The following is a 16,948-nucleotide window of genomic DNA, read 5'->3' as shown; positions in this document are numbered from 1 at the left end:
CAAACACACGAGAACACACAAGAACAACAAGGACAGATGCAAATACAGGTACCTTCTCCTCCAATGAGAACTCCCTCTCAAACTCCCCTGTTAGCCACCCTGTTTGCTGCCGCTGCTTCCAATGGGTGGCGGAGACTGCAGGAACTATGGCTAGCTACCCACAGTGCAACGCTCCAGAAGTAGACGCTATCCTCGGTACTGTGGACGCGGTCCGCCGACTTAATGCACTTAGAGCATTTTATGTGGACACACACACAATCGACTGTATAAAAACGATTTCTATAAAACCGGCTTCTATAAATTCAACCTAATTTCGTAGTGTAGACATACCCTTAGAGGCGAGCAGACACTATTACCTAGCCTTATACACTTCCAGCAGAAAATGGTTCTAACTCAGACTAGATTCTCCAAGAAATATAACAGCTGATGTGAGCTCCAGCTTAACACAGATGCATATGTTTCAGATCTCAGCAACCCTTCAGCATCTGTTCAAAGCAGATGGATCACCACATAGATGGATGCTAGGAACTGATCTGCTAAAAGTTGTTTAACTGTAGCTTTGGAGATGAGTGTTGCTAGCTTTCCATAGTACCTACTGCAGAGTAAGATGTAAGAGCCACCATTTGCTCTCTTTCCTTGGAAATGGGAAAGTCCTATCCTTTGAGCGGCTGATAAAACTTTATTAAAAATGATGGCAAACTGATAATGAAAACTGGAAAGTGACACTGGATTTTCAAATTGAAACAAAATATGGATGAAATCTTGAACTTTGGCTAGAGATGGAGGAGTGGTAGTATTTGCCAGGAAGAGTAGCTAACACCTTTGAGCTCTCCCATAAATGGCTTATTCTCTGGTTGGAGCCCTATCAAGTATATCTGTTGAGAGAGATGCATCAACTGAGCATGAAACTAAGTTATGAGCCCATTGTAGCTCTTTGATGTGATTAGATTAAACACGATGAACTTCATTCACCACTGCATTATTCCTGTCTTATTCCAGTGTGACTCTGCTATACACGGGTATAAAACTGGAGTAAACACACAGTACTTCATCTTGTCCAATGTTTCTATACAATGAAATATTTACGTGGTCACTAAAAGAAAATGTATAATCATCAACCTTTTAGCAAGGATGTTTTTGGTCATTTTTAAAGGACCTTATCCAAGGTCCATTGAAATCCCTGGGAGTCTTCATTCATTTCAGCGGGTTTCAGTTTACGCCCCATGTAAGTATTCTCACACTTCTTATCAAACTGTCTGTACTGGGCTAGCTTGATTATCACTTAAAAAGTTTTTTTTCTCTTACTTAATTGGCCTCTCAGAGTTGGTAAGACAACTCCCACCTTTTCATGCTCTCTGTATGTGTATATATATCTCCTCAATATATATTCCATTCTATGCAGCTGAAGAAGTGGGCCGTAGCCCACGAAAGCTTATGCTCAAATAAATTTGTTAGTCTCTAAGGTGCCACAAGTACTCCTGTTCTTTTAACAATTATGTGAATTGACAGTTAATAATCTAGTGCCCATCTAGTGCTAAAACAAATGCTGTTTATCTCATTGAGAAGCTGAGGGTCTCCATTTCCAGTGATATAAGGCTTCAGGCCCCCATTCTCCAATGGGGCCAGACTCTCTGGTTGGACTACATCTCCATAATGTACTGTTGCAGTTCAAGCGAATGGGAGACTGCAATGCATCATGGGCAATGTAGTCCAACCCAGGAGAATGGGCAGTTCAGGTGGACAAACATAATATCAAATTGATCCAAAATAAAATATTAAGATTTGGTCTGACCAACCAAAATAGTTTGATTTAGCTTTACTCAACTTGAAACAAAATATTTGTTGTTTTGATTTTTCCCAACAGGACATGGAACAAATTTCTGCAAACTTGAAATTTTCCCATTGAAAGTATTTTTGCAGAAACTACATTTTCTTCATGGCTTCCAGCTAGCTCTCCCAGAAAGCTCATAACTTTGTGGGAGGCGCATCTGAGAGAGTTGGAAAGCAGCTGAAATGAGTGGGGGAGCCTATATAAAAACTTCAAGGAATATCAGAGACCAATAATACTGTAATGTAATGACTAAAGTAGATTGAAACAGCCAACCCAGGAGGATGAGGGCTCTGTGATAGTTCTGCTTACCCAAGCCAGCAAGAGGCAGGGGAGCTCCCAGCGGCTTTTAACAAAAGAGAGCAAGCTGCATTCTTGCCCCCACTTCCACACATTCACCTTACTTTAACCCTTCCTCATAATATACATACTAATAGACAAATGGTACATTCTGAGATGGCTCCAGCTGAGCAAATGAGCAAACACTGCTATTTATTCTTCTGCTTTTAAGCAGATGAAGGATATTTATGGGGTGGATTAGAATCCAGTTGAATATGAGCAAAACCAGATAGTGTGCCATTTTATTTTTTGATTTAAACAACAAAGGATGCATGAGATGGTTCATGAAGGATTCATGGACTCCATAGGTTAAGGCAATATGAGGGTAGATCTGCCAAGCAGGATGTTAGGATTAAGTGATCCCTACTATAGGCTGATTTAAGCTATAGTCAAATGAATTGACCCCCTACAACTATGGGTATCTTCATTGTACAGATCAGACCAAATCCCACTCACTTAAATCACAGGAATAATCTCCCTAAAGCCAACAGGACAGCTCATGCGAGTGAGGCCACAAGGGTTTGATCCTTCATGTACACAAGCAAACAACTATATAGAAACTCTGACCAGAGTCTTTATCTTAATGCTACTGCAGTGGCTGCAGCTTCTGAGCAACAAGATGCATGTGACAATCAATTGAGGAGATTGGGACATGTCAAATGTGGCAAAGTTTTGTTTTACATAATGATAGATCTAGACAGAAAAGTATGGTCAGTCCAATGAGGAATTTATAAGACTCTCTGTTCTACTCTGATTTATATTGCAATAATCCCCGCTGAGAAATCTGCCAGGTTTGTATTTTAAGCATTTGTTTTGCTTGTGTATCAGTCTCATGTGGCTGCCCTCCAAAATTGAAGAAGTAAACTACAGGCTATTGAGGCTATTTAGGTAGAGGACCTTTGAGAATACAATGGACGGAGGTTAGTTATTGGTCTCTTTCACCATCTGTCAATCTTCTAACCATCTCTGAATTGATTGAGTCAGGTATTTTCAAACCAAACTGTGGTCAGTTGTGCCAAAAAAATTGTTTTGCTCACCACCCAACAAGGATTTAGTGCAGCCAATGTTGTCCACTTCACTTTTCAATGATGAATCTGGAAGTCTTCCCAGATTATTTATACAGAGCATCTGCCCCTCTAACTTTCAGCCCTAAGGGATGAGGTTGACTAGGAACAGACAGAACAACTACAGAATCTGTTACTCCTGCCTTTCTTCCCATCTCTCTTTCTGTAAAACAGCTGTTCATGACCCACCTCCAAACACCTATCTGTTGGCTGGATATTTAGAGAATACAAACTGAAAACATTTACTGTGTTGGCCGCCTGAACATGTGGGTTTATATACCACTGCTGAGCCACCTCCAGAACAAACAGGCCAGTTGTTTGACTGGATACTTGAGATGGAAGGAAAAGAGAGAGGGTAGGGGTCCCAGATCCCAATCCTTTCCCCCCCGCTTCTCTTCATTAGTCTCTATTTTCTTTTTTCTATTTTGGTAGAATGCAGATCACATCTGGAAAAAATACTTCATACTTGTGCAGCTTTAATAATGGTCATAAGTTAGGTGACTTTTGTAATCCCCAGATAAGATGGGCTGCTAAAGTGCTTTAAATAGTTTGAGAGTCCTCTAATGGCCTTCACTGACTGTCTCTAAAGTGACCAGAGATCTGTCAGAACAGCAGTGTGCGTTATTCATAGATTCCAAAGCCAGAAGGGACCATTGTGATTATCTAGTCTGACCTCCCACATAGCACAGATCAAAGAACTTCCCCCAAAATAATTCCGAGAGTGTGTCTTTTAGAAAAACATCTGATCTCGATTTAAAAATTGCCAGTGAAGGAGAATCCACCACGGCCGTTGATAAGTTGTTCCAATGGTTAATTAAGCTCATTTTAAAAAAAAAAAAACACGTCTTCCAGTCTGAATTTGTCTAGTTTCAACTTTCAGCCATTAGATCATGTTATACCTTTCTCTGGTAAAGAGCCCATTGTTAAATATTTGTTTCCCAGGTAGATACTTACCAGACTGTAATCAAGTCAGGGCTGCCCAGAGGGGACGGCAAGTGGGGCAATTTGCCCCAGGCCCCGGGACCCGCAGGGGCCCCGTGAGCCCTGGCCCGGTGGCGATCCGGGTCTTTGGTGGCAGGGGGCCCTTCAGTGCTGCTGAAGATGTGGAGCGACTGAAGGGCCCCCTGCTGCCGAAATGCCCGCGAGACCTGGCCCAGCGGCAGTCCGGGACTTCGGCGGCATTTTGGCAGCGGGGGGCCCTTCAGTGCTGCCGAAGACGCGGAGTGAATGAAGGGTCCCTCGCCACTGAAATGCCACCGAAGACCCCCTGAATCCTCTGGGCGGCCCTGAATCAAGTCACCCCTTAACCGTCCATCTCTGTGTTAAGCTAAATAGATAGAGCTGGTGCCCAGGCAGCATGCAGCAGAGATCTTTGTGATGGATCTCAAGGTTCCAACCTTTCTGCTGAACCCTGTGGGTGTCAAGATGAGGCCACATGATGGGATTTCTCTTTTTTTCAAGTTGCTTTTTTAAAAACCTAGGAAATTACACACAAAAACTGCATATGTACAAGGAGGCCAAATTAAGGTTGTATTTCCTGACTCCTATGTGCTTGGCTTTGCAACTTTAGTAATGTTCTTTTAAAGTAGGGTTTAAAAGATCTGTATGTTTATTTTGATCCCACTCTTCCCATATGATTCCTTCATACTACATTTGTGATGTAGAGACAAACACACAACAGCAGTCATTCTATGTTTTAGGGAGCATATTCTGGCTACTAATACTAATGTTCGTAACCAATAGCACTTAGGTAGTGTTTAGACATTAGGTAAATAAATCTCACACTGCTTGTATGGTAAGTAATATCTTAATTTTATAGAGGGGCAGTGTAGAACACCAGAGGATGAGTGAACTGTTCAAGATTACAATTGGAGTAATTCACCATTATGCAGAGGGCCAGCACATGGACAAAAGTGACTTTACACACCTCCAGGATTCTGGTCTGCTCCAGGGGCTGATTTAGCCCCTGGTATCAATTAGAGTAGCCAGAGGGCTGCTCCGAATTATGGCAGCTTTCCCTCAAGCAGCATTTGGGCTGCTTCACCATCCAGAAGAGCTGGAGTGCCGAGCACGTGCCAGTCTCTCTTGCAGAGTTGTAGTCTACCTCTCCTTACAGATTCCCCCAAAATAAAATCAGAGAACTGCAGTCCCCACTATCATCCTGCAACAAAAAAGCCCTACAAAAATAGACAGGCCTTTCACTAAACACAATATTGGCTGGTTCTGTCAGACAATTGGAGGAAGAGAATTCCAGAGCTCGGAGCTCACCAGAGCCCTGCCTTTGAACCCCAAACAATCCTAGTTAGAGGCTGTTAGCAAAAACATCCTAGCTCCTCTCAACTGCCAGGGTAGCACATGAGGAAAGAGGCAGATTCTAAGGAAGCCAGGCAAACTCATGTAGGACTTTCATGATCAAAATTTAACACCTTGAATTGCACCCAGGTGCAAACTAGAAGATTCTAAAAGCTTTGGAGAACAGCTGCTATCTGGTTGTTAAGGAGTCCTTGTGGCACTTTAGAGACTAACAAATTTATTTGGGCATAAGCTTTCGTGGGCTAAAACCCACTTCATCAGATACATGGAGTGAAAAATACAGTAAATAATATAAATATTACAGCACATGAAAAGATGAGAGTTGCCTTATCAAGTGGGGGTGGGAGTGAGGGGGTCAGTGCTAACAAGGTCAATTCAATTAAGGTGGAAGTGGCCCATTCTCAACAGTTGACAAGAAGGGGTGAATATCAAGAGAGGGAAAATTACTTTTGTAATGCTAACGAGGCCAATGCAATCAAGTTGGACGTTGCCCATTTCCAACAGTTGACAAGAAGGGTGAGTATCAGCAAAGGGAAAATTACTTTTTGTAGTGACCCATCCACTCCCAGTTCAGGCCTAATTTAATGGTGTCCTGTTTGCAAATTAATTCCAGTTCTGCCATTTCTCGTTGAAGTCTGTTTCTGAAGTTTTTTTGTTGAAGAATTGCCACTTTTAAGTCTGTTATTGAGTGTCCAGGGGGATTGAAGTGTTCTCCTACTGGTTTTTGAATGTTACAATTCTTGATGTCTTATTTGTGTCCATTTATTCTTTTGTGTTGAAACTGTCCGGTTTGGCCAATGTACATGGCAGAGGGGCATTGCTGGCACATGATGGCATTTATCACATTGGTAGATGTGCAGGTGAATGAGCCCCTGATGGTGTGGCTGATGTGGTTCGGTCCTATGATGGTGTCCCTTGAATAGATATGCAGACAGAGTTGACAAGGCGGTTTGTTACAGGGACTGGTTCCTGGGTTAGTGTTTCTGTTGTGTGGTGTGTAGTTGCTGGTGAGTATTAGCTTCAGGTTGGGGGGCTGTCTGTAAGTGAGGACTGGTTGTTGTTTTTCACACCACTAATTTATCAAGCCTCACATCCTGCACCAGCTGTAGCTTCTGAATATTTGTTAAAGGTAGCCCCCTTTCAATAAGCCAGTTTGGAGACCACCAAGACAAGGATGATAACAACGAGGTGCACACCAGATAGAAACAGTCACAGTCAGCTAGCCCATGTTGGGGAAGCCTGTGTCACACTAAAGGGTCAGCATTCCACTGCCAGTATATAAAAGGGGAGAGTTTCAAAGAAGAGTTTGGTGCCCAACTCCCATTGACTTGCAGAATGCACATGTGAGAGGGTTTAACAGTGTGTCATAAAGACCACGGTTGGGTGTGATGACAATCTGTGGCTCCAAATCTGAAATATTCATTAGCATTCTTATTTTCCAAAGATGTTCTAGTCTAGACATGGCACAGCAGCGTTCTAACAAGAATAGGAATTACTGTACCGCACAATTACTGGAGTAAATGTTGCATCTGACAGTAATAGGTTAGTAAGCATTATGCATGATGCATTTTAAGGTCCATTTCTTCTTCATTAATGATGCACATTACTCCTGCTGCTCTGCAGACTACTAGCCAAAATCACTAAGATAATTAATGAATATTCATTTTTTAAAGGGTTTGTGACACTTGAGGGTCTGAAGTAACTCGTTACCTGTCACAATGAGGCACTGAAAACACTTAAGATGTTTGCTAGTTAAATGCCAGCTATCTACTGAAAGGCACGTACTCAAGTTGTAGTCTCAGAACTTTTTAGGAATATATTAGTTGCAGCAAATAGGCCCGTGGCTACAGACAAACGGCACATAGCACCAGTGGCTTTACACTTCTCTGATCCTGCTGATGCTGTGCAAGGTCACTTCCATCCCCACCCAGTCCCATAAGCATAGTAGATTTGTTATTGTCACACCAGCTAGGAGTCAGTTGGCAGTTATAGAGAGGATGGGGCAAGGAAGAACAAGGGTTATAGCAATATGGTCACATGAGATGGTCAGAGGTGGACAGGAGCTCTTACATCACTGAGAACATAATGATTAAACTCTTACTACTCTTGCTCTTAGGCTAAGATTAAGCAATTAGAACTGTTTTCTTTTTTTAAAAAAACTGCATTGTTCACAGTGCCTAATATTATCTTCTAAAAACAAGTCTGAGGGCTAAATCTTCTGAGGAACAGAGCAGACTGAAAGCCCTCAGCAGCTCCATACCGTGCTGGTTCATAACATGGCTAGAAAGCAGAGTCGCTGGGCCCAGGAGGGGCAAGTACTGGTATTTCTAAAAGTTTCACTACGCAGATTGTAGGTAGCAGAAACATAGAGGAAGAAGTGGGGGACAAAAGTGAAGGTGGGGGCTATTTGTTTTTTATTTAGATACTAAGAATCGTGTGGCAACTTATAGACTAACAGATGTATTGGAGCATAAGCTTTCGTGGGTGAATACCCACTTCGTAAGATGCATGTAATGGCTACCCCTCTGATATTTAGATACTGTTCTTTTTCAAATGTACATGCTTTTATTTTTTGCTTCCCCTTTTTTGCTACTGCTCCAGTGTATTCTGTTGCAATACAGACTTAACCTGAAAGACAGGTTGTAACAGGGTAATTCTAACAATAAGTAACCTCCGTGTATTCTGAACAACTTTGCACTAAGGATCTAAACTCTCTTAAAACAAGAGGTTGAAATTCACACCCTGTACTATAGGTGAACCCAAAGCCTATGTACTACTTAAATCCTCAAAATAGGCCTGGTGCTGGCCTCTGCATAGGGTGAATTTCATCCTTGGGGAAATCTTACCTACCCCCATGTATCTTCTGGGCCCCACATGAATTCTTTGTAGAATCCATTGGTCTGACCAGAGCTCCCTTTGCTGAGCCTTGAAAGAAGAGAGAAGCTATCATATTGAACAGAATCGAAGAGAGTCACAAAGTAGCCAAGCCTTACATCTCGGCACTGCTTTGTGTTACTGCAGTGATCATGGTGATGTGGACCCATGATGCTGCACAAATAGCAATGCAATACTGGGAGAGCCTACTCCAATTACTTTGTAGCTCACGCCCATGCCATTCACTGAATAAGTGGCTATCTAGCTCCTCATGGATAAGTCCTACTGATTTAGTATCTTTCCAGTTGTAGCTTTCTAACCATCATGCAAAAAAGCTTTACCACCCTTAGTGAAAAATGTTCACTGCAGCTGGGACGGGCATTAAATTTAAAACCTGTTCCTCCATCATATAACAAAGAGTTTTTAAATGCAAAACTTTTTCAAACAAAGTAAGTTTCAAATTCTTTAAAGCAACACCAGCTTTTGGGGTTTAATAGTTTCTAAGGCATGCAAGCAGTTTCCTCCAAGTATGTGCACAGTACAGTGCCCCTAATCTTAAAGCAACTGCTAACCATAGTGTTCTTTTTGTCTTTTTTATAGGCTCCCACTGGACATCAACATTAACACCAAGTAAGAGTGAGAAAAGGACCTAGTCCTTACACGTTCATTAAAGGGAATTGAATGCAGGGAGGGGAGAACCGAATGACAGAGGAAGCATACATATAAAGGAAGCTCCAGGGAGAGAGAATGAGTTCGAAGTATAGCACTAAAATGGAGAGGAGACATATATTTGTTGCTTTAAGAAATAGCTTCTCCTGATAATTCAACTGAACATAATATTACAGCAGGAGACACTGAAAACATACAGGGTACAGGCACAAAATTAAAGCTATCTAAAAAGGCTAAAGAGAGATTAGGTTGCAGTGGAAAATCGATACAAGAATAAAATATTTGCCAAGATATTCTAAGATGCTTATTATAGTCACTGTTAATTCTTGTATCACTTTTCTTTTAATTAGCAAGTACTGGCAGATCTCAGGGGGCAATGGTTTTCTGTGCCAGTCGCTCAGCTGGTATTGTCCTTTCGACCGCTCTTTGGAGTTATCAGAGAGCAGGCTCTTCTGTACTCTGTTCTTTTGTCTCTTCCAGCTCTTTCTAGAACTTCCCCTCCTGTAACCAGGAGGACTAACCCTCTCCCTATACTCCAAGACTTGCATAGATCATTTTCTGTTTGTTAAACATCTTCCGAATTCACATTCAGGATGGGGAGTATAGGTGGGTGGGCCTGGTGTGGGGGAGAATTTTAGCTAATAAAACTGGTAACTGAGTACCAGTTTGTATTCCTTTACCCATTTTATCTTTTTAATAGAGATTCCTTTTAACTGTTGCAGTTTTCATTGAGAGTCTCATATATAAAAAATGCCATGTGATTTATCCTACTGGTTCCTGTAAATGGTTTATTCTTCAGTCAGTCAGTCACATAAGTGGGTGTTTCTATGCATCATTTAATGAAGTGAGCTAGAAAAAAACACAAGAATGAATTAAAATCCTTAGCTTCTCACCTGCTAGAGTTGAACACGCATGCCGAGTTCTGGGGACCACGTTTATTGTGACAAGCCTTTCTGTTTAATTTGTTTCTGTTACTGGATTTAAACAGTATCCATGTTCAGTTGAATTTGTGCTTTCTGTTTGCTTGCCTAATTCTTGCTATAGCAAGTACAGGTAATGTAATGAATGTTTTGATAATATTCCTCTGAGAAATCTGAAGAGATAGCACTGAATTATGAAAGTTATTAGAATTATCTCAGGGTCTTTATGATGGCTTATGAATTCCATTCCCGCATTTTCACTTCCCAGCAGACAGACACCCCAGAAGAGGTAACTTGTACTTTGCAGAGATAAGGGCGTTGGACGATGATTATCTATATTATAATTATATTATATTATATTATATTATATTATATTTATTATAGCATTTAAAGATGCCAATCAAAATCAGGGCCCCGTTGTGCTAAGCACTGTACCAATAATGTAGTGCCCATCTTTAAAAAGGGGAAGGAGGAGGATCCGGGGAACTACAGGCCAGTCAGCCTCACCTCAGTCCCTGGAAAAATCATGGAGCAGGTCCTCAAGGAATCAATTCTGAAGCACTTAGATTAGAGGAAAGTGATCAGGAACAGTCAGCATGGATTCACCAAGGGCAAGTCATGCCTGACTACCCTAATTGCCTTCTATGAGGAGATAACTGGATCTGTGGATGAGGGGAAAGCAGTGGATGTGTTATTCCTTAACTTTAGCAAAGCTTTTGATACGGTCTCCCACAGTATTCTTGCCACCGAGTTAAAGAAGTATGGGATGGATGAATGGACTATAAGGTGGATAGAAAGCTGGCTAGATCGTCGGGCTCAACTGGTAGTGATCAATGGCTCCATGTCTAGTTGGCCGGTTTCAAGTGGAGTGCCCCAGGGGTCGGTCCTGGGGCCGGTTTTGTTCAATATCTTCATTAATGATCTGGAGGATGGCGTGGACTGCACTCTCAGCAAGTTTGGAGATGACACAAACTGGGAGGAGTGATAGATACACTGGAGGGTAGGGATAGGATACAGAGGGACCTAGACAAATTAGAGGATTGGGTCAAAAGAAACCTGAGGTTCAACAAGGACAAGTGCAGAGTCCTGCACTTAGTACAGAAGAATCCCATGCACTGTTACAGACTAGGGACCGAATGGCTAGGAAGCAGTTCTGCAGAAAAGGACCTACGGGTTACAGTGGATGAGAAGCTGGATATGAGTCAACAGTGTGCCCTTGTTGCCAAGAAGGCTAACGGCATTTTGGGCTGTATAAGTAGGGGCATTGCCACCAGATTGAGGGACGTGATCGTTCCCCTCTATTCGACATTGGTGAGGCTTCATCTGGAGTACTGTGTCCAGTTTGGGGCCCCACACTACAAGAAGGATGTGGAAAAATTGGAAAGAGTCAAGCGGAGGGCAACAAAAATGATTAGGGGTCTGGAGCACATGACTTATGAGGAGAGTCTGAGGGAACTGGGATTGTTAGGCTGCAGAAGAGAAGAATGAGGGGGGATTTGATAGCTGCTTTCAACTACCTGAAAGGGGGTTCCAAAGAGGATGGATCTAGGCTGTTCTTAGTGGTAGCAGATGACAGAACAAGGAGTAATGGTCTCAAGTTGCAGTTGGGGAGGTTTAGGTTGGATATTAGGAAAAACTTTTTCACTAGGATGGTGGTGAAGCACTTAATGGGTTACCTAGGGAGGTGGTGGAATCTCCTTCCTTAGAGGTTTTTAAGGTCAGGCTTGACAAAGCCCTGGCTGGGATGATTTAGTTGGAAATTTGTCCTGCTTTGAGCAGGGGGTTGGACTAGATGACCTCCTGAGGTCCCTTCCAACCCTGATATTCTATGATGCTATGATTCTATGAATAGTAAGCAATAATCCCTGCCAGAAAGATCTTAAAATCCTAGACAAGGCAAAAATAGGATAGGAAGGGAAACAGCGAGATGAAGTGACTTTTCCAAGGTCGCACAGCCAATATGTAGCAGAGCTGGGAATAAAATCCAGATCTCATGACTCCCAGTCTAGTTGCTTCCAACCAGACATGTTGCATGATAAACATTCCCGTGAATACCTGTTGTTTCTAGTTATCTGGAAAATGCAACAAACCTGTAATATCCAGCAAGCCTGTAGAGAAGCAATCCTGCTCCTTCTCCTCCTCTTCAGCTGTAGGCAAGGTATTATTTTATAGTTGAGCAGATCGGTATGCAGGGCCGGCTCTGGCTTTTTTGCCACCCCAGGCAAAAAAGCATCCAGCCGCGTTCCCCCCCCCACACACAGCGCGGCAGGAGAGGGCGGCCGGAGCCCCCGGGGGAGGGCGGCAAGCCCCGGTCGGGGCTCCTCTCTCCCCGGCGGCCAGAGCGCCGAGGGGAGGGCGGCGGGCAGCGAGCCCGCCGCGGCTCCGCTGTCCCCGGCGGCCAGAGCGCCACGGGGAGGGCGGCGAGCCCGCCCGGGGCTCCGCTGTCCCCAGCGGCCAGAGCACCGGGGGGAAGGTGGTGAGCCCGCCGCGGCTCCGCTCTCCCCGGCGGCCAGAGCGCCGGGGGGAGGGCGGCAAGCCCCGGCCGTGGCCCCACTCTCCGCGACGGCCGGAGCCGGAGCACCACGCCACCCCCCTCCAGGTGCCGCCCCAAGCACAAGCTTGGTGGGCTGGTGCCTGGAGCCGGCCCTGTCGGTATGTTATAAACACAGGGTTATGGGCAAAGTAAGAAGAATAAATTAAAAACTGAAGCTTCCCTCAAGATTGGCCTTGAGTTCGAAATTAGTACAGCAGGGGACAGCCCATGCTCTAAGGCTTAGCTGGGTCTCACGCTCAGTTTGTTACTACAATTATATGCTATCCCTACATATTTACAGTACCGATATAAGAAAATGATAGTCTAGAGTTTAAGGCACTGGACTGGGCCGCAGGAGCTTTGAGTTCAATTTCTGGCTCTGCCACAGATTTCCTCCGACCTTGGGAAAGTGACTTAATCTCTGTGTGTGCCTCAATTTCCATCTGTAAAATGGGGCTTTCCTTTTTCTCACTCTATTTAGATTATAAGCACTTTCGGATGGGGACTGTCGTGTGTGTGTGTATGTGTGTGTGTGTGTGTGTGTTGTGCGTGCGCAGTCTGTGGTACAGTGGGATTCCATCTTGAGCCTCTAGGGGCTACCATAACATAAATAAAAAAGTAATAACTATACTATGTACTATACATAACACTACTATATACTCTGCCTGTGGCACATAATAGGCTAGTCTCCTGTGGGCTGTGTAATACCTTGGTCTACTTTTAGTTATTGGGTTTAGTGTGAGGGTGATGTTGGTGGCCTGTGATATACAGATGAGTCGATCTATTGGTCCTTTCTGGCCTTCAGCTCTATGACTCTATGTACTATTAGCTCTCTTGAATCCACCTTTCTCTTTTTTTTTTACTCCATTGTAGGAGAGCTATTTCTTATATTATATCTGTTTGTAAATACTATGCCTTACTATTGTTTTATTATTGTTAGGCACCTAACACTTTGTTTACACAGACCATTTGCCCAGTTTGTATGCTCAGTTGCAGTAATTGCACATGCAGTTCTAGGTGCACAATACCACATCTTGTGTGACTCAGACTTCTTTTTTTTTTTTAAATGTAGTCGTGTGTGCAGTGAAATGTAAGCATGGAAGCACAGGTGTTTGCTTTTTCTTTCAAATTCAGTGATTTCGTTTTTCTTTAACCTTTCTGCAGTGAGGTAATAAACTACTTGGGTAATTGATACCTGACTCAGATTCAGATTAGTGCCCAAAGGTAGAAAACAGTGCTTAGAAAACAGATCCTGGAAAATCCCTAGAGAACTCCTAGTGCTGATTAAACTAACCAACCATTTCTGTCTATAAACACAGCAGAGAGAGCATTCATCTCCCACGAAAACACTTGACTTGCAAGAAAGTGGTTAAAGTTCTGAAGTTTCAGCCTGTTGTGTTCTTTCATTTATTATTGGTTTCTGCCTCTGGATTTTTTTAGTCAGACTTATCGTCATTGCTCTTTTCGATGCATGTCTAATCTTCACCCACAATTTTATTTATTTATTTTTTGCATGGCAGGAAATATCTGTACTGAAACACTGAACAGTACTGGAACTTCCTACCATTGAAAACAGTATGGAGTGCACACTCAGAGTGTGTGTGTGTGTGTATGTGTGTGTGTGAGAGAGAGAGAGAGCACACAGATGGTCCCAGGGCTGGATGCTATGCTACATTCACAGGACACAGTGCACATTCCTGATGAGTATTTTCTCCTAACCCACAGCAGATTCCCCCCCAACTCCCCATTGAAGAGCCCAGGTCACCAAAGCAATTTGTCAGCCCAAATGATACCTTCTCTGTTCTTTAGAACACATATGTCAGTGGTGGCGAGGGAGGGAAGGAGCTGGTTGCATAAAATTAAAGAGGAGGGTGCTATTACAAAACAAGGTCTGAATTAACCTGAGAGATAATTAGTTTCTTTGCCAATAGGTCATGGCAGTCCCGGTAGCAATGACAAACAAGCGGATAATGACCAGTATTCCGGTGAGTACATATGTTTCTTCAATCTCTGTCTTTTGAATTTGCTGGTAAAAACTGTTTGGTTTTAGGTGAGTGAACAGCAATGGTCCTGCTAATGAAGGTCGGGGGCTGGACTCGATGACCTTTCAAGGTCCCTTCCAGTTCTAGGAGATGGGATATCTCCATTAATTATTTATAATTATAAACAAGAAGCCTTATCTCAGTCCTTCCTGGATCATGGACCCCATTACGAAACTGATTGAACTGTCTCTGTTATAAGGCTTTACTCTTAGAGAAGCAGGGCTTAACGAGCACTGAGCTAACACTACTCTCAACTCAAAGCAGTGCAATTATTCCCAGGGACTGAGGGCAATGGGACATGAGTGAAAAACTTCAACTCAGTCACTCCACTGAGTGATGATCTGGGGAAATGCAGGACTAAATTGCTTACCTTTCACAAACCTTTAATTTGGCACTGAGAGAGCCAGTCAAGGCACAGGGTAAATGTGTGCAGTCCTAGGTTCTAGTCTCCAAACTTCTTCAAGCAGTTGGTCTGAGGGTGCTACTCCCTTTCTTGTATATGATAAAACATGTGTACATCTTGTGGGGAAGTGTTATTGCAGGTCTGCTTTCTAATACCCTTTCTAATATTTGCTCAGCTATATACACATTCAGTTTTCTCTAAGATCTAAACTTAGCTCCAGTGCAGATATAGCTATATTTTAAATCACCTCAAGAAACTTTTTGGAAAGGATCAACTCCATCCTTGGTGGAGCCATGAAGATGCTACTTCCCATTTTATCCGCGTACCATGGAGGCCCTTCTAAGTGGCCACCATTTTTTTTTAACTAGATCAGCTCTTCCTTTGGATCCAAGTAGTATCTCTGCTAGTGCTTCGCCTGTCAGAAAGACTGCTATTGAATAATGCAAAGTATCCCCCCACTGCTCTTCCCCAGAGTCTGAACCTATTGCTTCTTCATCACTCTTAGCCTGGAGAGAGCTGGCGGTGTTCTGGGAAATAAAGCTAGGTTTCCCAGAATCCAGACAATACCACTGTTTAGACAGTGAGAGAAGGTTGCTGTTGAATTGATGCAGTGCTCTATCAGCTTGGGGAGTGCTAGTGTATGTCTGGGAATCTCCCATGTTGCAGGGCAAAGAACCCTCCTTTAGGCCACCAGGCTAGTCTGTTAAACTCAAACCTGAAGGATGGAGCCATGAAAAATTATAATTAGAGAGAAACTGGGCCATTTTCCAGAAAGTGTCTCTTATTACATAAATCTTTCCTTGTACATGTTCTTACTACTTGGCTGGGAAACACCTGACAGGAAACAACAGATGGTGGGAAATAATAAAAGGAGACAAACTGCCTCATTTTTAAAAGAAATCCTTCTTTTTGTATCTCTGGTCATAGGTATTGTGCAGAATGTTACTAAATTGTGTAACTCCTACATGCCTTTCTGTGATTACCATATTAAAAAAGAAATAATCACTTTAGTCACTGAATTTCAAATCTGCCTTGTTTTGCAGTACATGATTTTTTTTTTTAATTGTTCCTGGAACATGGGTGCTGAAAATGTATATTGGGGCTATTAACTCTCAAGGTGAACATTTTGTATTTTTATCACGATTAGAGTATTCCCATGTGGGGAGAAATTATAATCTTAATGGCCTAAAGACATGTGCATGAGAACACACTCTGTATTGTTAGGAGTCTGATATTTAAGACAGAGATTCCAGAATGATGAGGGATGGGGGAGGAAGCCACTAAATCTTCCTTTGTTGCCTAAAGCCCTGGTTTTCAAAAAGGCTGCAAGCCTGACACCTAGTGAATGCATGAGGAGTAACAAATGTAACAAGCTTCAAGAGAAATTAATAGCTTCAGCTGTACTGATGGTGGAGGGGCTAAGAGAACACATGAATTTGTTTGATATTTATATATGTTTAAAGTTATGCCAGTGGAATGTGGTTGGTAAAATAATTTTCTCCACTTTTTGCAGGTATTATTTTGCCAGTTGTGATTGCCTTGATAGTAATAACCCTTTCTGTGTTCATTCTGGTGGCTTTGATCAGAATGTGCCGGAGGACAACCACAGGTATTTGTTCTACATTTTTCTGCAGCCAGGAAGGCTTCGATATATTATTCATTATGAAAGTAATACTGCAAATGTTTGTATTAAAATCTGACCTAGCATACAAATTTTATTGTATTCGGATAAATAACTGTGCTGGTTTTAAAATATTTAGTCAAAAAAGGAATTAACACTTCTTTATTAAGATTACTATGGGGTATATGTAGGGGAGGAAACAACACCTCTTGTAGAGAACACAAATCCAATATGTTTAATGCTTTCTCTTCTTTAGCAGTTACCTAACAAACAGCTGTGCTGACACTGTCAATGACTCTAGTCTGCAGAGAGAAATTGCTTGGAAAAGCAAGGGGCAAAATA

At 42.6% G+C, this 16,948-nt stretch overlaps 1 protein-coding gene across 6 annotated transcripts in view; it reads left to right on the top strand.

Annotated features, from left to right (window-relative positions):
- EMCN (endomucin) overlaps positions 1–16,948 on the top strand; it is a 112,059-nt gene that overhangs the window by 69,891 nt on the left and 25,220 nt on the right. For all 6 annotated transcript variants that reach the window (XM_054029980.1, XM_054029978.1, XM_054029977.1 and 3 more), the window contains 3 exons: positions 9,019–9,048; positions 14,472–14,525; positions 16,499–16,594. In XM_054029980.1, coding sequence (XP_053885955.1) covers positions 9,019–9,048; positions 14,472–14,525; positions 16,499–16,594 — 180 coding nt within the window. The remainder of the gene's footprint in view (positions 1–9,018; positions 9,049–14,471; positions 14,526–16,498; positions 16,595–16,948) is intronic.

Source organism: Malaclemys terrapin, chromosome 5, assembly GCF_027887155.1.
Source record: "Malaclemys terrapin pileata isolate rMalTer1 chromosome 5, rMalTer1.hap1, whole genome shotgun sequence".
Taxonomy (NCBI): Eukaryota; Metazoa; Chordata; order Testudines; family Emydidae; genus Malaclemys; species Malaclemys terrapin.
The sequence above is the reverse complement of the archived record's forward strand: the minus strand, read 5'-3'. Positions and strand labels throughout refer to the sequence as shown.